The sequence below is a fragment of the Didymella exigua genome, assembly GCF_010094145.1.
Source record: "Didymella exigua CBS 183.55 unplaced genomic scaffold M421scaffold_55, whole genome shotgun sequence".
In the NCBI taxonomy this organism is placed as follows: domain Eukaryota; kingdom Fungi; phylum Ascomycota; class Dothideomycetes; order Pleosporales; family Didymellaceae; genus Didymella; species Didymella exigua.
The window spans coordinates 123,825-140,773 of NW_022984829.1; the positions used below are offsets into that span (position 1 = coordinate 123,825).

Here is a 16,949-nt window from a genome sequence, read left to right on the forward strand (position 1 = left end):
ATAAATTATAGATGCTTTTTCTTCTAAGTATTGTGTATGCGAAAGAATCTACTAGTACAACCTAGGGTTAGTTGTATACAAACTAGGTTAGTAATATACCCAAACCAAACCTATACCTAGCACGTGCTACCCTACCTATACCTATACCCAGTCACGTGCTACCCTACCCTACCTATAGTCCGTGCAACCCTACCCTACCTATACCTATGGTCCGTGCGACCCTACCCTACCTATACCTACGTCCGTGCGACCTATACCCTACCTATACCCTACCCTAGGTACATGGTACCCATCCGCCAGTCTACCTTAAAGTGCGCCTGTGTACCCTACTAGAACCCCTCCTCCTAGAGACGCTGTAGTAGTTAAAGACTCTAAGCAATACCTACAAGTTTAGATCTTAGTTAAAGCTTGTACGCGAGTCTTTTACTTAGTCACCTATTACTGTGCAAGCAGGCTTCTCTTAGCTTGTTAGAGGTGGCGAGCTTATGCTGCATCAGAACGCGCTTTAAGCAGCCCAGATTACTAAGCTTAAAGAGTAATTAGCAGTAATAACTAAGCAGAAATCGCGCAAAAGGAAGCAGATCTAGCAAGGTAGTACTATAGAGTATGGTAAGGCAGCAGCTCAGGTGGCCGCAGAGGCCTCTGTAGCCGCTGAGCGGTCAAAGAAGGCTTGTGGTGGTAGTGATTAAGAACAAGCTTAACCAGCTCTACAGCGCTGTGGAAACTGTGGAGGGACTAGACATAACACGCGAACGTGCAAAAAAGATATAGAGGCATATTCTAAATTAGATACAAGCACAGCGTACGCAGGCTCTATGTTAAATAGCAATGAAATTAAAGAGTTGTAACGTGAGTTGGTACTGCCAAGCTTTTTTGGCCCGGGTGCTGGGTTGGCCCGGGTGCTGGGGGTTTACGTTAGGTATAGAGAATATATCCTAGTGTTCTTATCATCCTAGCACTGCTATATGCCTTGTAGCGGATTCACACATATTCCGGATATCTCTCTTCTTGCCTGCGTCGTTACAGTGGTCTGGTGCTACTTCCTCATGTTGTTGAGCACCTCTTACCTCAGCTGCATCACAAACACGTCATCAAAACAGACCCCTCAGCGAGCCTGGGAGAGCGAAAGATACAATTAGAACAACAACACACAACAACAAAAATACACTCGTACATTTGCCCTTGTACCGCAACAGTTAGTCTAGAAGGCGAATGATAAGCTTTAAGCAGCAAATAAAGCTGCATAACAACATAAACTGCATACAAGAGAGCAGTTACGACAGGAAGGAGATCTAATAGTAGAGGAAGGCTAATAGTTCACTACTATAACAGATTTTAGGGCGTGTAGTAATAGTAAAAAGGTAAGGGAGCAGGTGCATGTTAAAGGAGGTAAGACAACCTAAAGACACTGTATAAAGTGCTAAGTTATAACGTAGATTATCACCAAGCTAGCCATATCACTAAACCAGCCACTTTCTCTTAGCACAACTACCTTTTACCCTAACACAATATGCCTTAATAATAACAACTTTAGTATACTACTAGAGAAGGCAGAGTTATCCTTACTATCTAGGCCTTCTATGTTAGCTAATTTTGCAGTATCTACAGTGCTGCTAGAGCGTTAAACATACCTTATTAGTAGGTCTCTAATTACCTTTGCAATATTATGTTTTAACTAACGTAGATTATCACCGAGCCAGCCATATCACTAAACTGGACACTTTCTCTTAGCATAACCACCTTTTACCCTAACATAACATACCTTAACAACAATAACTTTAGAATACTACTTAAGAAGGCAGAGTTATCCTTACTATCTAGGCCTTCTATGCTAGCCAATTTCGTAGTATCTACAGTGCTGCTAGAGTGTTGAACGTACCTTATTAGCAGGTCTCTAATTGCCTTTGCAATATCACGTTTTAACTAGACATACGTGCTAATTGCTAGAAACTTACTATACTAGAGGAGCAGACAATTGTCTAGTATATACTTAACCTTAATTCGCAAGGATTTGTGCCCTAGCTATGTAAGGTGGCAGATATAGCTAATAAGATACTTAGTGTGCGTAGTGAAGAGCCTATTAGTAAACTATAGGCTAGCAGGCTTGTGACGTGTTTAGACAAGCTTAAAATAGCCTTTAATTAAGCTAAGGATAGACAGAGGATACTATAGGAAGATGCTAAGATAATTAGCGCGTAGTTTAAGCTAGTAGAGGATACTTAAGTTAAGTATAGTGTTTGCAACAACAACATACACAACTTTAATAAAACTAGGTTCTAGATAGGCGTTGCTTTGTCTTTAAAGGTTGTAACAGGCTTAGAGAGACGTGCTTAGCTAGAGCTTGTTCAGCTAGGTGATCGCGAGTGGGTTACCGTTATCCAGAGCACCTGCGCCGCTAGGTATGCAACCCCACCTTTCATTATCTACAAAGGACGCGTCTATATCTCTGCCTAGTATAAGGAGACAGATATACCCTATAATTAGAAGCTCTTAGTCTCTAAGAATAGTTAGACAAATAATATACTTAGCCTTAAGTAGTTAAAGCACTTTAACATGTATATAAAGACGTGTTAGGTAGGAGTGTACAGGTTGCTTATCTTAGACAGCTATAAGAGCTATCTTAACTAGGAGTTTAAGGACTATTACCTAGAGAACTAAATCTTTACTCTCTATATACTACTATACTTATTACATATCCTCTAGCTACCTAATATAGTCTATTTCTTACTATTAAAGCGTAAGTACTCCTAATATATTTAAGACTTAGCATGCTAACATATCTTCTATATTAATAAGGAAGGCTTCCTACTAGCCTTTAGGGATATATTCCTTAATATATTTATAAAGGTTAACTACTAAAAGGCCTTTAAGGTATTAGGGCTTATTTTTACTAATATACAGGTAGTATTAGATTACCTTAAAGTGCAGCTGTATACCCTACTAGCAGTACCTCTACCTAAAACACTATAGTAATCTAAGACACTAAGTAATACACACAAGTTTAGGTCTTAATCTAAGCTTATAAGTAACTCCTTCTAATAATTACTAAGTATAGCGCAAGAGGGGTTCTTAAAGCTTATAAAAGGGGCTAAAGAGATGCTATATAAAAACATCCTTATTAAGGCCTATATGCAAGAGCTTAAAGAGTAATTAGTAGTAATAACTAAGAGAAAAGCGCGTAAGAGAAAGCAGATTTAGCATAGTGGCACACTTAAGTATGGCCTAGCAGCATCGCGGGTAGCTGCTGAGGCGTGTGTAGTAGCTCAGCCATCTAAGAAGACTTAGGGTGGAGGTAGTCAACTAGGAGCTTAGTCAACTGTTCAGCGCTGTAGGAACTGTAGTAAGACTAGACACAACGCACAAACGTGCTAGGAGGGTACAGAAACATCTTCTAAATCTAATACAAGTACATAGTATGCTAGGTTACTATTTAATAGCAAGTAGTTGTAGTTGCAGTAACTTGTGTTAGTTGTGCTAAGAGAAAATGGCTAGTTCAGTGATATGGCCGGCTCGGTGATAATCTACGTTACTACTAAATATAAGGCTAACATAAGCTAATATAGGCTATAATAGGGTGGTAGAGAGGTGTGGTCTTGGCCGAGTGATCGGCTCGCCTGTAAGATTTGATATACTACTGAATACAAGGCTAACGCGGGCTAATGCAGGCTATAATAAGATGGCAGATTGATGTGGTCTTGGCAGAGTGATTGGCTCGCCCGTGTGATTGGCTCGCACGTGAGGTACGTTAGGTGTAGCTAAGTTTTTAAATTTTGTGAAGATTCCATTTGGTAGATCTAGAGATAGAGCCGTAGATTATTGATTTTCCCTAGTAAAAGATCAGCTCACCCGTGAAGTACGTTAAATGTCTATAAAAGCAGTAGTTCTGACGCGTTGTCGCAATGAAACCGCCTGTGCCTGTCGCGCCTTGAGTCTCAACGGGCGGGCGTAAGCACACTTCCATCAGGTCTCGCTCTTACGATCCGAGTCATCGCTCCTGTCCAAGACACTCAGCTCAGATGCGATCGGCTCAGACGTAATCGGCTCAGAATCTCTATTTGGTTCCCGCGCGAACTTAGAACGCTCCCTAATCGGCCCACCATATTTGTAAAAGATGAAAGGGATGGGCGCAAGCAGGCAGGCCAGTCCGCCGATGAGAGAGCCACCACCGCCAACGCCCAAGGCCTTAAACATGTACGGGGTGAACAAGGGCGCAGCGGCTCCAGCGGCTGAGCGCACAACAGTATTTCCTGCTAATGCGCTCGCGGCAAAACCGATGTAAGCGTCTGTTAGATAATTAAGATACGCAACGAACACTAGCAGGATAGAAGTCGCAAGGAAGACGCCGGCCAAAGTGGGGACGATCCAGTGGACGCTGTTGTACTCTCCAGACCAAGCGAACCAGAACATGGTGATGGGAAATACGATGCCTCCGATCATGGCGACAGGAAGTCGGTCTTCGGGAACAAGCTTGTAGCCTGACTCCACTTTTTTCCTCTCTCTGGCTGTATTTGCGAAGATGATGCTTCCGCCGATGACGGCACCGATGGCGGTCCCCAACAGCGGCAGCTCGCCCACGCCGGAGTTCCAGCCTCGCCGCTCTTGAAAGACGATAGGATAGATGGTGAAAAGCATATAAAGTAGCGCGTATACGACTGTGAGATATATGGCGACGGCGAACGCGATGGGGTCGATGAGGATTTTCCAAGGTCGAATGAGCGCGGCGCGGAACAGAGACTGGAGAGTCCTGTCTGTGACCTCGACTGGCGCCCTAACGTTCTCGTACCCCGGAATCTTCAAGGCTCTGAGGCGCTTTGCTTTGTTGCGGAGCACAATTGCGGGCAGTGTCTCCGGGAGCGTGAACATCAACAGCTCGGTGATGCCACCCATCCAGAGGAGAACATAGAAGGACCACCTCCAGTTCTTCTTCAGCTCCAGAAAGCCTGATATGACGGGTCCAAGTGCCGGTCCGATGAATGTTACCATAGAAAAGACAGCCATGGCATTGCCTCGTTCCAAAGGACCCCAGATGTCAGCGAGCACACCACCCGCGTTGGAGAGTGGCGCACTAGCGAATATGCCTGCGAAGAACCGCCCCACAAGTAGCGCACCGAAGTTGGGCGCGAAAGCGCAGAGGAAGTTGAATGTCAGGTACAGAGTAAACGTGACGTAGAAGACATATCTGCGACCGAAAAACTCTGACAGCGGCGCAAATACTAATGGACCGGCGCAGTATCCCAGAAGGAACAAGGTGATAACAAGCGCGCCAGCTTCGGTCGAGACATGTAGATCATTTGCGATGGAACCCAGCGCGCCAGATGGGCTGGACGACGCGAAGGTGGCATTCAGGACGAGGATGATAGCTATACAGGTGATGTACCATCGTCGGGTGGTCGACCAATTTATAGGGTTCTCGATGTCGTCAGGGCTGAATTCCAGGAGCCCGTCCCTGTTGAGGTGAATCTCCTCAGAGGCTTCGAGGTCGCTAGTCTTGTATGGCTTGGCAGTTGGCCGCGAAAGGAAGCGTTCGAGTTTCTCCATGATGAATGGCGCTGGTGAGGGTGGAGGAAGCAGGTACGTCCAAGATCAAAATTCTTCCGCGGCTTCCCATCGTCTGTAAATAATGGACCCCTAGATAGCCGGACTGATGATGGAAATGGCTTCGGCTGAGAATGGTTTATAAAGGTTACTAAATTGGGATTGACGGATGCGAAGGATAGAACCAGAACGCCGCGCCGCATAAACCATTTTCGGTCTTTTCGTAGACGCGAGGGCGGACGGTCGGGCGGACGGTCATGCTCAAGTCCCGAGCAACAAGGAGGCCATGAGCTGCTAAGTTGCATGGGAGCCCTCAGCGGCGTCAGCGCCACCTCGGCTAGCGATCTGAAAGGCAGGTGTGCCCCGTGAAACCAGTGTTTCGCGTCAAGCCTGGGGTGGCGTAAAGGCAGACGGACGAACTATGCGGTGCCTCGTATTTCGGATGCATCTACATAGTTGCCTCCGGCGATGCCTGGCACTAGAGATGAAGTAATGTTCGGCTCGCGGCGATACCTCTATAAAACTTTTGCCATGCTGGGATTTAATGCTGGTGATAGGTGCTGTTGCGGTGAAGCCGCGAGGACGAGGAGGGGCTAACGGACGTGGGAAGGAGCAGTACAACATCGCAGAAAGCAGTCACGCGCGCGGGTGAGAGAAGCTTCCGGAGCCACTACCAACTCTTTAGCCAATAAGTCATCAATCTGGGCGTACAATATGAGGCGGAGAAGCGGGGGCGAGTGCAGGTAGGGGATCGACCAGGGATACATACCTATGCCAGTGGGCGTCATCGTGCAAATCTCCGGACCTCGGAGGTCCTGCGACCACGGAGCCTCTTGTTCATTTTGCAAACTACGACAAACATACAGCAGCCTGCGCATTTGACGTGCAAAGAGGTTCACGACGAGGCAGCGCTATTACCCACGCCGCTGGTTAAATTCGAGATGCGCAAGCATCGAATGAGCTCAGGTTCTGGCTATTTGACTACTGTACCTACCCTGAATGACGTCGTCAACTATCAGCGTCGTATTGACGTAGCCTCCGCGTCTCCTCATCACAAATAGTTTTCAACCTTCTCAATCATCCCAACAACAATAATTGCGAATCCTGTACGGTTATACGCTATTAAGTATGGACAAACTGAAAAAGCTCTTCAAGCACGACTCATCCGACTCACACGCCGAGCTCACCCACACTCAGGAAGGAGCAGCTTCGTCTTCAACGACCTCTGTTCGAGCGCCGCAGACCATTAATGCCGCTGCCACCATTCCGGAGAGGCCATCGGGCGTACTCATGAGGACAAATTATGGCGACATCACCATAGCTCTTTACAGTGAAAAGGCGCCAAAGGTGAGCGCAAACACTCCCTCAAAGTGGATTCTACTGACCATGACCACAGACTTGCCAGAACTTTGCCGGTCTCGCAGAAGCAGGCAAATACAACAACGTTGTCTTCCACCGCGTGATCCCTGGCTTCATGCTTCAAGGCGGTGATCCGACCGGCACTGGCCGTGGCGGTGAATCGATTTGGGGCGGCAAATTTGATGACGAGTTCAATGATTCGCTCTCGCACGCGGGTCCGGGTGTGCTGAGTATGGCGAATAGTGGACCGGGAACCAACGGCAGTCAGTTCTTTCTTACTCTGGCGGCTACGCCGCACTTGAATGGAAAGCATACAGTGTTTGGACAAGTGGTGGATGGTATGGATGTCGTGGAGAGGATTGGGGCTGTTCAAACGGACGGAGGGGACAGGCCTCTCGAGGATGTGATTATTCTCAAGGCGCAGTCAATAAAGTAGCTGCCACAAGGCGTTGAATGCAGCCTTCATGCCTGCACATGCGTATCGGACGGATGCCGTAATCGAGCGCCGTCGGGCCTGAGTAGTGTATTCATCTTCATGCAAGGAAGTGCTTATCATGCAGCAGTGTACAAATGCAAGAGCTTTGCGCCGTTTTTCGTCGCGCTCCGACGAATTGACCTTCGATTACCCGTTAAGCCCTTCGGGTCCTTATGTCTTGAGTTCCACACACTAATCAGCTCCAAAAGCTCGTGAGCTACGAAAACCTGAGCACCAGAGGTCACGAACTCTGACGAAGTAAACGGCTCAAAGTCAAAGTAAGTTTAGTCAAAGGCCTCATGGATGCGGCGGGGAGTTCTACAATGAACGCAGGATACTGAAGACTGGAAGAGGGAGGGGGGCTGCGCAGATGATTTAAACACCGAAAATTCCTGACATTTTGAAACAAAAAGAGATCTTGTCTTTATGGCCATACGGCATCATGGCTTATCTAGTTGCACTTGCAAGTCTCTTCTATCCCAATTCCGTCTCAGCACTGTAAGTATAACAACTGCAGTGTAATGGTTGAGGATAGGTCACGTCCTTCAGTTGGCAGATCTCCTGTGTCTCCTGTGTCTCCTATTGCTAACGTGCAGAGCATCTGACAACTCGCCCACTTCATTCTAGGCCGCTGAAGCACGCATCTTCTCCTTGCTCTTAGCTGACATAGAGCCCCCAGAAGCGTGTGGTAGGTCGCCTACTAGGGCTTGCTTGCTTTGAGTCCTTAATTGCTCAGATGGAGACGAGCTTATTTCGTCTGGGGTTGAAGACGAGAGAATGGTGGAGAAGTACGACTCAGATGGTGAGGATACACCTGGGTTCCCAGGAATACGTGACCGACCCGAGACTGGTAGCGCTCGTACGGTCTCAGACAAGGCCGAGTGTAGTGTTTGTGATGCTTGTGGCACGGAGATTTGTGGCGCAATGCGAGGTGTGTCTGGGCAGAATGGGGTGGTCGAGGGGGCGTAGTTTAACGGTATTGCACATTCACGCTTGGCTGTTTCCTTTTCATGTCGTTCTGCTTAAGAAACTCAGTAACATCTGTGTGTCTTCGAAAGAAGACTTACCGGCTGCCCTGAAGATGTGCTCAGGCTGTCCATATCGTCTTGCAGCCCATAAGGCAGGGTTTGCAGCTCGCTCGGCGACTTCCTCAGGAGTCAGATGCGAGGCATCAATGAGAAATGCCACCCTGGCTACGTGTTCGTATGTCATGTTGGTTGCAAAGGCTCTAATAATGACTGATCCTAGGCTGGGCTAGCCGGGCTATATACTATCGCATGAGGTCCTCCAGGGCGGATTCGAGGTGGGCATGTGAGGATACACAGCATCGAGTACTTCTTCGAGAAGTCGAATAGTAGCGAAGAGTGCTGAGAACTAGCTTCGTCGGACAAGGAGCCGTCTGTTCGGGAGCTGCCCAGCATACCGATAGCAAGCTGTTTGTCAAATTGAGACCCACGTCAGGGTTTGTGCGAGACATAAGGCGGTAGTAGAATCCTTCGGATCCGAAGCCTATCTTAGAGTCGCGTAATGCGACATCCGGTGCCGGCGGATAGACTACAAGAACGGAGACTGGCTGCTGTGAATGAGACTACTGAGATATGAGCCACACTAATGGTCCATCGCCCTGTTAAAGAGGTGGGTATAGCATACTAATGCAAGGATGAATTATGTCTGTCAAATTCAGAACGCACAGATGCGCAGATTGGACGCCGCTAAAGCTGTGGCATGGAGTCGTCCTGCCAGAAATTCAGACCTTAAAGGGGTGCACCGACCATGCAAGGCTGACTTGGAACGGCGGCTTGCCAGTAAGATATGGCCCGCGACGTCTGACTGCATGACAGGATCGCAGAGCGAAAGTCAGTCCAGTGGTCAATAACGTTCGGGCCAATCCACGAAAAACAGACTGTGGTGCACTTCTCCAAACAGCATATGTCGGCAGTATTATGAGCAACTATATCAGCCCTAGAGCGATAAGCTACATGCAATGCAATGAGAGTAGTCAGCGCGGTCGAGTCTGAGAGGAAGCAAGGGCGGACCGAAAGTGGGGGCAAAAGTTCCTACAGACCGTTATGTCGGAGGTAATCCTATCATCTCGAGGTATCGACATCTCTCGTGTTACGGGCAAGATAAGAATTGACGTGATTCCGGGTCAAATCAATGAGGCCGACAAGTAACAGTGGCGAGTCTTCAGGCGGGTACGGTGAAAGGTAGACCTTGCTCTATCCGAGCATATTGGCGGACATAAGCAGGAGTAGCGTCTGAGCACCTACATGTGGAACGTAAATGCATGCAATGCTATCGAAGTGGCGGTGAGCCGTAGCGCACATTGCTGTGCATAGCGTGCCGTCCATGCCTTACTTCTGGTCTTTATGGGAGACACTTGTAAAAGCACGCTCCAGGGTCTGTGGAATGAGCGCTGCTCGAGAACACCAGCCTTGGGCTCTCCTTTGTTGTGTTACCGATTGGTTTTGAATCTAATATCGAGTATCTGATAATACGTGAATCGCCTTCGATGCAATCGCAGGTGTCGTGACGGAAGACTGCAATGTCTTCAATCTCATGTCGTACAAGCGGGGCTGGAATAATATGGACCCAATGATCTTAAAAAAATATCGTCTTTCAAACGACTGGGACCGGTTGTGGTCCACTTACAAAGAACGGATAAGAATCGCAATGGGCTTTCGATGGTTTGCTCCCAGCGTAGAGATAAGATTCGCGTGGATCGGTGTGCGACTAACATGTAGAGCCTGATTCTGTGATTTGAGGATCGACTGTGCGTATACAATGGCGGCTGCATCTTGTTGCGATACGTGACAATTGTTCTTGTTTGGCCTGGAGCCAGGAAGTGGATGAGGAATACAATTGTTAGCCTTGAATGAGAGGCTGTGATGTAGCGTCCTGAGCTATCAAGGTCGGCCAATCTTCTTATATTTCTGAACGAAGGACCGATAGCCCCTTTGATCGGCACACATAACGGTCACAGGCACGAGACGGCCCTTCTGAGGGCATGCCCACGAGGGAAAAACGCCGTCGTGCGGCTAAATACGACCGACACTCGAACCTAGCAAGCTGGATCAGGTACACAACTCCTTCCCTTACTTCATAGAGAGTCGTGAGAGGCGGATTCCTCTGCTGTTCGGACTTTCGAACTCATGAGGGTTGGTGACCAGTGCCAATTGTCGGAGCCCATATCCGCCTGCTCGATGGCGGTGTCCGGAACTTTCGACCAACGAAGATGAGGTCGTCCCATCTTGTGACAATGCAGATTTTTTTGGTCGGTCTCGTTGGTTCAGCTCTTCGGATACATTTCTGGAGGCTGGAGCTACTCATCTTCAACCTGCGGCCCTTGATATCGACATGAACTTGAACGTCAAAGGAGTAAGATCACACCTGTCGTTCTGAAGAGGACTTCGATCTCGCCCGTGTGCAGTGTATGTGCACCCAACGATCTGCGACCCCGCCTTGGTCTCCAATGTCGCTGGTTCTCGAAAGGGAGGGACTTCTCATATTCCGAGTTACAGCCACTCCTTGTGTCAGGGCCACTGACCGTTCCGTTGTACGGCGTATAATTGCGAAGAGAGCATCTAGAAAGCGCCGCGGGGCATGCATGAGAACTGCAGAGGCAGGTGGCGATGCCCATCCCGCGCCCACTTGTTTCATCATTAACATCCCGAAGGCTCCAGCTAAATTCTCTTGTTAAATGTCGCGCTGCAATAGTGTTGATATGCATAAAACCCCACATTACGCCGCCACAATAGGACCTGTTTTGCCACGGCGGTTGATGTCCAAGACATTGCACAAACGTCCTGTTGTCATGAACTGCGACCGTGTAGAATTCTTTATCGACGAAAGAATAGTTGTAACCACGTGGCTCAGATCACATGATATCCAATTGTAGCAGGCACTGCCCGGTGAGCAAGTGCACTTACCTGAGAGCTGAGAGCTTTTATAAGAAAACAACAGAACATCACGACATCACACAACACGACAACAGATAGGAATACAATAGTTGATCACAGTCTCCGACCGACACTGCTCACGCAGTTACAATAGTACTATTGTTGCGGTATCAAGGGCAAATGTATAAACGAGTGTATTGTATTGTTCTGTGTTGTTGTTCTACTTGTATCTTTGCTCTCCAAAGCTCGCTGCGGGGTCTGTTTTGATGACATGTTCGTGATACAGCTAAGGTAAGAGGTGTTTAACAACAAGAGGAAGCAGCACTAGACTACCACTAATAACATATAATCTGCTTCTCCTCTTAATTGTTACACAACCCCTTATCCTGTAGTTAATTTGCAATATAAGGATAAACCTCTTAGGTGTTATTCTCTATCTTGCAAACCTTTGAGCGAACGTCTATAAGCTGTAGTTGCTGTATAAATTTAATGTGCTTCTAATAATAAAGAATCTTTGTTATGCTGTTAGCAGGCATCCAGCTTGTAGGTAGACTGGCGGATGGGTACCCCTTACCTAGGGTGGGGTATAGGTAGGGTATAGGTCGCACGGACCAGGGTATAGGTAGGGTAGGGTTACTTAGGCTATAGGTATAGGTAGGGTAGGGTTGGAAAGGCTATAGGTAAGGTGGGGTATAGTTACTTAGACTATAGGTATAGGTAGGGTAGCTAATTACCTAGGTACCCTGCGTGGAGTTTACTCTATTGCATAGTTTTTAACTAATTATTATAGCATGTTAACGTATCCCACGGGCGAGCCGCTCACCGAGCGAGCCGCTCACTTTTGCCAAGTCCCCACCAAACCTCACCGGGCTCACCCTATTATGGCCCAAAACTTCACAAACTAGAGCTGCACAAGGCAAAACAAGCTGTAATATTACTTAGAGACTACTTCTACATTATTCTTACACGTTCGCGCGTTATGTCTAGTCTTATTGCACTGTCCACAGCGCCTTTAGGTTGGCTTAGCCACATTAGCGCGCACTTGCTTCTTTGCCTTCTTACCATCACCACACGCCCTAAACTCTATTAGAGCTATTAATTACTAGCCCTCCTTAATTATTAGGATCCCTTCTGCCTTAACTTACTTTCTTTTGTGTAACTTTTATTGTGTAGCTGCCTTATTTGCTGCTTAAAGCTTAGCAATCTCCTGCTGTGCTAACACTAGCTTGTGCGCAATTATTGCTGCCCCCTTTAACACCTTCTTAAACGCTTTAACTATAGAGGTAGGTAAGCTATCTATATGCCCCTGAATCCTTGTCTTCACGAGCGTTAACTACAACCTAAGTTTAAGGGTGTTACTTAGGGTTTACAACTGCTAGAGCTTATTAATAATAGGTAGTAGTAGTAATAGAGTGCGCAGCTTCACATTAAGACTGCTTATAACCTGTTCTAGGTTAAACAGGATTAGTCTAGCGCCTTAGAACCCTCCCTAGATATTGCTAGGGGTAATTGCAGCGTTATAGGCGCGTATAAAGCATGGCAGGAACTTAGTCTTTGTAATGTGGTTAATCTAATTGCACATAAGTATTTTAGCTTAGCGCCTATAAGCCTTCTTTAAAGTAGCAAAATAACCTATATTAAGGGGCTGCGTAAGGTGTAGTAAGTAAGGAGGCAAATAGAGAGTAATTATCTTATTATCCTTGCAGTATTGCTAGAATTTAAGAGAGTTGTAGCTCTTATAACTATTAATAATAAGCAAATAGTATCTGCTAATAGTACGCTGCTTTGTATGCCTGTTAAAGTGCTTTATCTAGTCTAGACTAGGCTGGCGGAATAGGTATACTCCAACGTCCTTCGTGGGTACCCCCCAAAACTTTGTCAATAATACATGGATTCTAGCAAAATAGGGCTTAAAAGAAAGAGAAAAACTACCTCTACATTTCTGTAGTAGAAGGTTTTGTTATAACTATTAAACTGCACAAGCTAGAGGCTAGAAAAGGTTAAAAAAGGGGGGGTACCTAGCGAGCATACCTATTAATAGGTATACTTTGCTAGGTAGTATTAATAACTTAGCTAATACTAGGCAGAATAAGCTAATTCTTTTTTTATTAGAAGGCGCAATACTAGGCGCTTCTATTGAATAATAGATTATGTAAGCGTATCTCTGCTAGTTAAGAAGCTATAAGCCAAAACGTAAAAAAGCATACCCTACCCATCCGCCAGCCTACGCCAGCCTAGTCTAGACTAAGCTTGTTAGTAGTCTAGCTATTATTAGAGACCCTAATAACCTAGTCTTAAGACAGTTCCTCTTCTTTATACTAGGCAGAGAGGTAGTAGTAGGCCTTAAAGATAAGGAAGGCTAGAATAGCCTATCCTTTAGCATTAATGCTTACTATAACTGTAGCCTACTCCTAGTTGCCTAGCTAGACTGCCTTTGGCCAACCTTGTTATTCTAAAGCTGTAACAACTACTCCTAGGGAGATCTAGCCTATTATAAAGCCTGTCTTGTTAAAGTTGTACATGTCTTTATCCTAGATGCTATACTTAGCTTTAATGTTAGCTACTACGCTAAACTAGCCCTGCAGGACCTTAGGATCCTTACAGAGGGCTCTCTTGTAGTTGTACTTGCGATTAAACTTAACTTTAAGCTCTAGGTGTTGCTTAACAAACGTACTAGGCTAGTTTGTGCTAATAGGGCCCAGATTGCGCTTAGCGTGCAAAGAATTGGCTATAGTAGCTATATCTAAGAGCTAAGGGGAAAATCCTTGCGCATCTAGCTTAAGAACACATTTAACAATTACCTTCTCCTTGTTGTTATCTAGCTTCTATAAGTTCACTATAGAATTAGCGCGTGAAGGTTGTCCTGCGTGTTAGTTGCTTAGTGTCTTTTAAGGGACCCTGTAGATAGCTGCAGCGCGTCGCTAGGAGAGAGTCGCGTCTTGTTTAAGAGCCTAGAGCGCAAGCTGTATCTAAGCTTCCTTTAACGCGTCTGAATAGTAGTGTTGAGGAGGCATTGGTATGCAAAGAGTAGTTTAGTAGGGGCTTGGCAAAAGTGAGCGGCTCGCTCGGTGAGCGGCTCGCCCGTGGGGTACGTTATTACATCTGTATTGCGCACATATTACCCTACCTTACCTTACCTAAGTTACATGTTACCTATACCCTACCTTACCTCTATTACGTGTTACCCTACCTAAACTAGATAGGTAGGGTATGCTTAGGTACCCTACCCTACCTATACCTACAAATCACATGATTATACCCTACCCAACCCTACCTTACCCATCCACCAGTCTACTCGTTGCGCATAAGCAGCTTAGCTTGGAGACTATATGCTGGGCTGGCGGATGGGTATGCTCTGACGTCCTTCAAGTGTACCCCCTATAACTCTGTTAATATTACACCAATCCTTGCACAAGGGGGCTGTGCAGAAAGAAAGCAACTTATTTTACGTTTCCATAATAGAAAGTTTTGTTATAGCTATTGCACTGCACAAGCTAGAGGACAGAGAAGGCAAAAAAAGGGGGGGTACCTAGCGAGCATACCCCTCTGTGAGTATACTTTGCTAGGTAGGCTTGATAACTTAATCAATACTAGGCCAAATTAAGGGATTTGTTTTTACTTGAAAGCGCATTACTGGGCGCTTCTATTAAGTAAGACATTACGTAAGCGTATCTCTAATAGTTAAGGAGCTAGAAGAAAAAACAATAAAAAGCCTTCCTTACTTATCTGCCAGCCTACTATATGCCTTCTCTATTAGAGCAAAACAACCTACATTAAGTGGCTGCAACAGGTGCAATAAGTAAGGAGGTATACATAAGGTAATAATCTTGTGTCCCTTATAGTACTAGTAGGGTAACTAAGTTATAGCTTTTATTACTGTCTAGAATAAGCAGTTAATATCTTCTAATATAAGGTACAAGTAAGTAACACATATAAGTAATATACCCTAACAAATTATTAGGCCCTCCTGCCTTTAAACCTTAATAGACTAACTACCTAACCTTAAATTACTCTTAAAAGATAATAGAATTAAGCTTGTGCTTTAAGTAATTAAGAAACCTTACGAGCTAAGCGTGCAAAGCACTTCTACAGTCTACATAGTCTCTAAGGTAACTCTCTGCTACTAATGTGTTAGGAAGTAGTTAACGCACAATACCTAACCTAAATTATTAAATCTTTAGAAGACAGAAGAGAAGGCGCTTGTGCAGTATATTAGGAGGCTTAACACTAAAGGATTTGCCCTAACGCTCTATTGTATTAAAGATAACGTGGTTCACAAGCGAGTCGCCCACCCAAGTGAGTCGCCCACTAAACACCCGCGCCCCGCCTGCGCAGCAACAACGCGTAATGCCACAACAACGCAACATGCAAAAGACCTAAACTGAAGGAGATATATTTATTGCTATCTCTGATATTGAGTCTAAGCAGATACAGAGCAAAAGACGCGCTGCAGCAGTCTATAACATCCCACGAACAACAATCTGAGACCAACGCGCTAGACAACACCCTCAACGCGACTGCGAGCTGAAATCAAAGCGCCTTACAAAGCTGGAAGAGGAGGCGATTATACAGCGTATACTTGAAGAGAGTCTACGTGGAATACCGCCCTCAAAGGCGCATGTACAAGATATGGCTGATAGACTGCTAAGGGAGCGTGGTGGGAAGCCTACAGGCAAGAACTAGGTTAATAACTTCATCAAGCGTACACCAGAGCTGCGCACGCGATAGAGCCGTCCGTACGATTGCCAGCGAGCTGCCTACGAAGACCCAGCGCTTATCTAGCCCTAGTTCAGCCTGGTTTAATTGATGAAGACAAAGTATGGTATCACAGATAAGGACACCTAGAACTTTAATAAGTCTGGCTTCATGATAGGCAAGATATCCTCTTAGCTTGTTGTTACAGGCTTAGAGAAACCTAGGAAACAGAAGAAACTACAGCCTGGCAATCGCGAGTGGGTTACCCTAGTACAAGGCGTTGCTGCAACAGGGCGTATTATCCTACCCTTCCTTATCTTTACAGGCAAGGTCCTAATCTCCTCCTAGTTTACTAGTCTACCTTGCAACTGGGTTGTCATGGTCTCTCCTACTGGCTGGACTAATAACGACGTCGCGATGGCATGGCTTAAGCACTTTGACGCCCATACGAAGGTGACCTCTGCTGGGGCATATAGGCTGCTTATTATTGACGGCCATGAGAGCCACTGCTCAATAGAATTCCAGGACTACTGCAAGGAGAACAAGATTATCACTCTCTGCATGCCACCACACTCATCGCACCTCCTGCAGCCTCTTGACGTTGTCCCATACTCGCTGTTGAAGCGCCACTACGGCGACAGGATCTCGCTCTTGGCACGCAGCCGCATCTACCATATTAACAAAGAAACCTTCCTACCAGCCTTTAAAGTAGCTTTTAAGAGGACGTTTACACTAGAGAATGTTCGCGCAGGGTTTTGAGGCGCTGGGCTAGCCCCGCATGACCCTGAGGTTGTGTTATCGAAGCTTGATGTACAGCTACGTACGCCAACGCCACCTGCACCAGGCACTGTGGCCTGGGAGGCGCAAACACCACGCAACGCCCGCGAGATAGAGGCGCAGTTAACGCTGATCCGAAATCGCATGCAAAATTATTGTGGGTCACTAGCAAGTTTATTAGATGAGCAGGTTAAGCAGTTAAGTAAAGG

The 16,949-nt window shown here is 46.3% G+C and overlaps 4 protein-coding genes across 4 annotated transcripts; 2 read left to right on the plus strand and 2 right to left on the minus strand.

Annotated features, from left to right (window-relative positions):
* Positions 1–3,796: 3,796 nt before the first annotated feature.
* Positions 3,797–5,853, minus strand: M421DRAFT_426190 (MFS general substrate transporter). The gene has a single exon (XM_033594326.1). The coding sequence runs from the start codon at positions 5,536–5,538 to the stop codon at positions 3,961–3,963; it is 1,578 nt and encodes a 525-aa protein (XP_033443341.1). The 5' UTR covers positions 5,539–5,853; the 3' UTR covers positions 3,797–3,960.
* Positions 5,854–6,295: 442 nt separating this feature from the next.
* On the plus strand, positions 6,296–7,372 carry M421DRAFT_426191 (uncharacterized protein). Its single transcript, XM_033594327.1, has 2 exons — positions 6,296–6,882; positions 6,932–7,372. Exons 1-2 carry the CDS (start codon positions 6,664–6,666, stop codon positions 7,328–7,330), a joined length of 618 nt encoding a protein of 205 aa, XP_033443342.1. The 5' UTR covers positions 6,296–6,663; the 3' UTR covers positions 7,331–7,372.
* A 620-nt stretch (positions 7,373–7,992) lies between these two features.
* Positions 7,993–8,581, minus strand: M421DRAFT_96378 (uncharacterized protein; the record flags this gene model as incomplete). The annotated part of the gene is made up of 2 exons (XM_033598389.1): positions 7,993–8,390; positions 8,437–8,581. 2 exons carry the CDS (start codon positions 8,579–8,581, stop codon positions 7,993–7,995), a joined length of 543 nt encoding a protein of 180 aa, XP_033443343.1.
* Positions 8,582–16,161: 7,580 nt separating this feature from the next.
* Positions 16,162–16,892, plus strand: M421DRAFT_407569 (CENP-B protein; the record flags this gene model as incomplete). Its single annotated transcript, XM_033590334.1, is given in 2 exon segments — positions 16,162–16,293; positions 16,312–16,892. Coding segments are annotated over 2 exon segments (543 nt in total), but the record flags the coding sequence as incomplete, so codon positions are not given.
* Between the last annotated feature and the right edge of the window lie 57 nt (positions 16,893–16,949).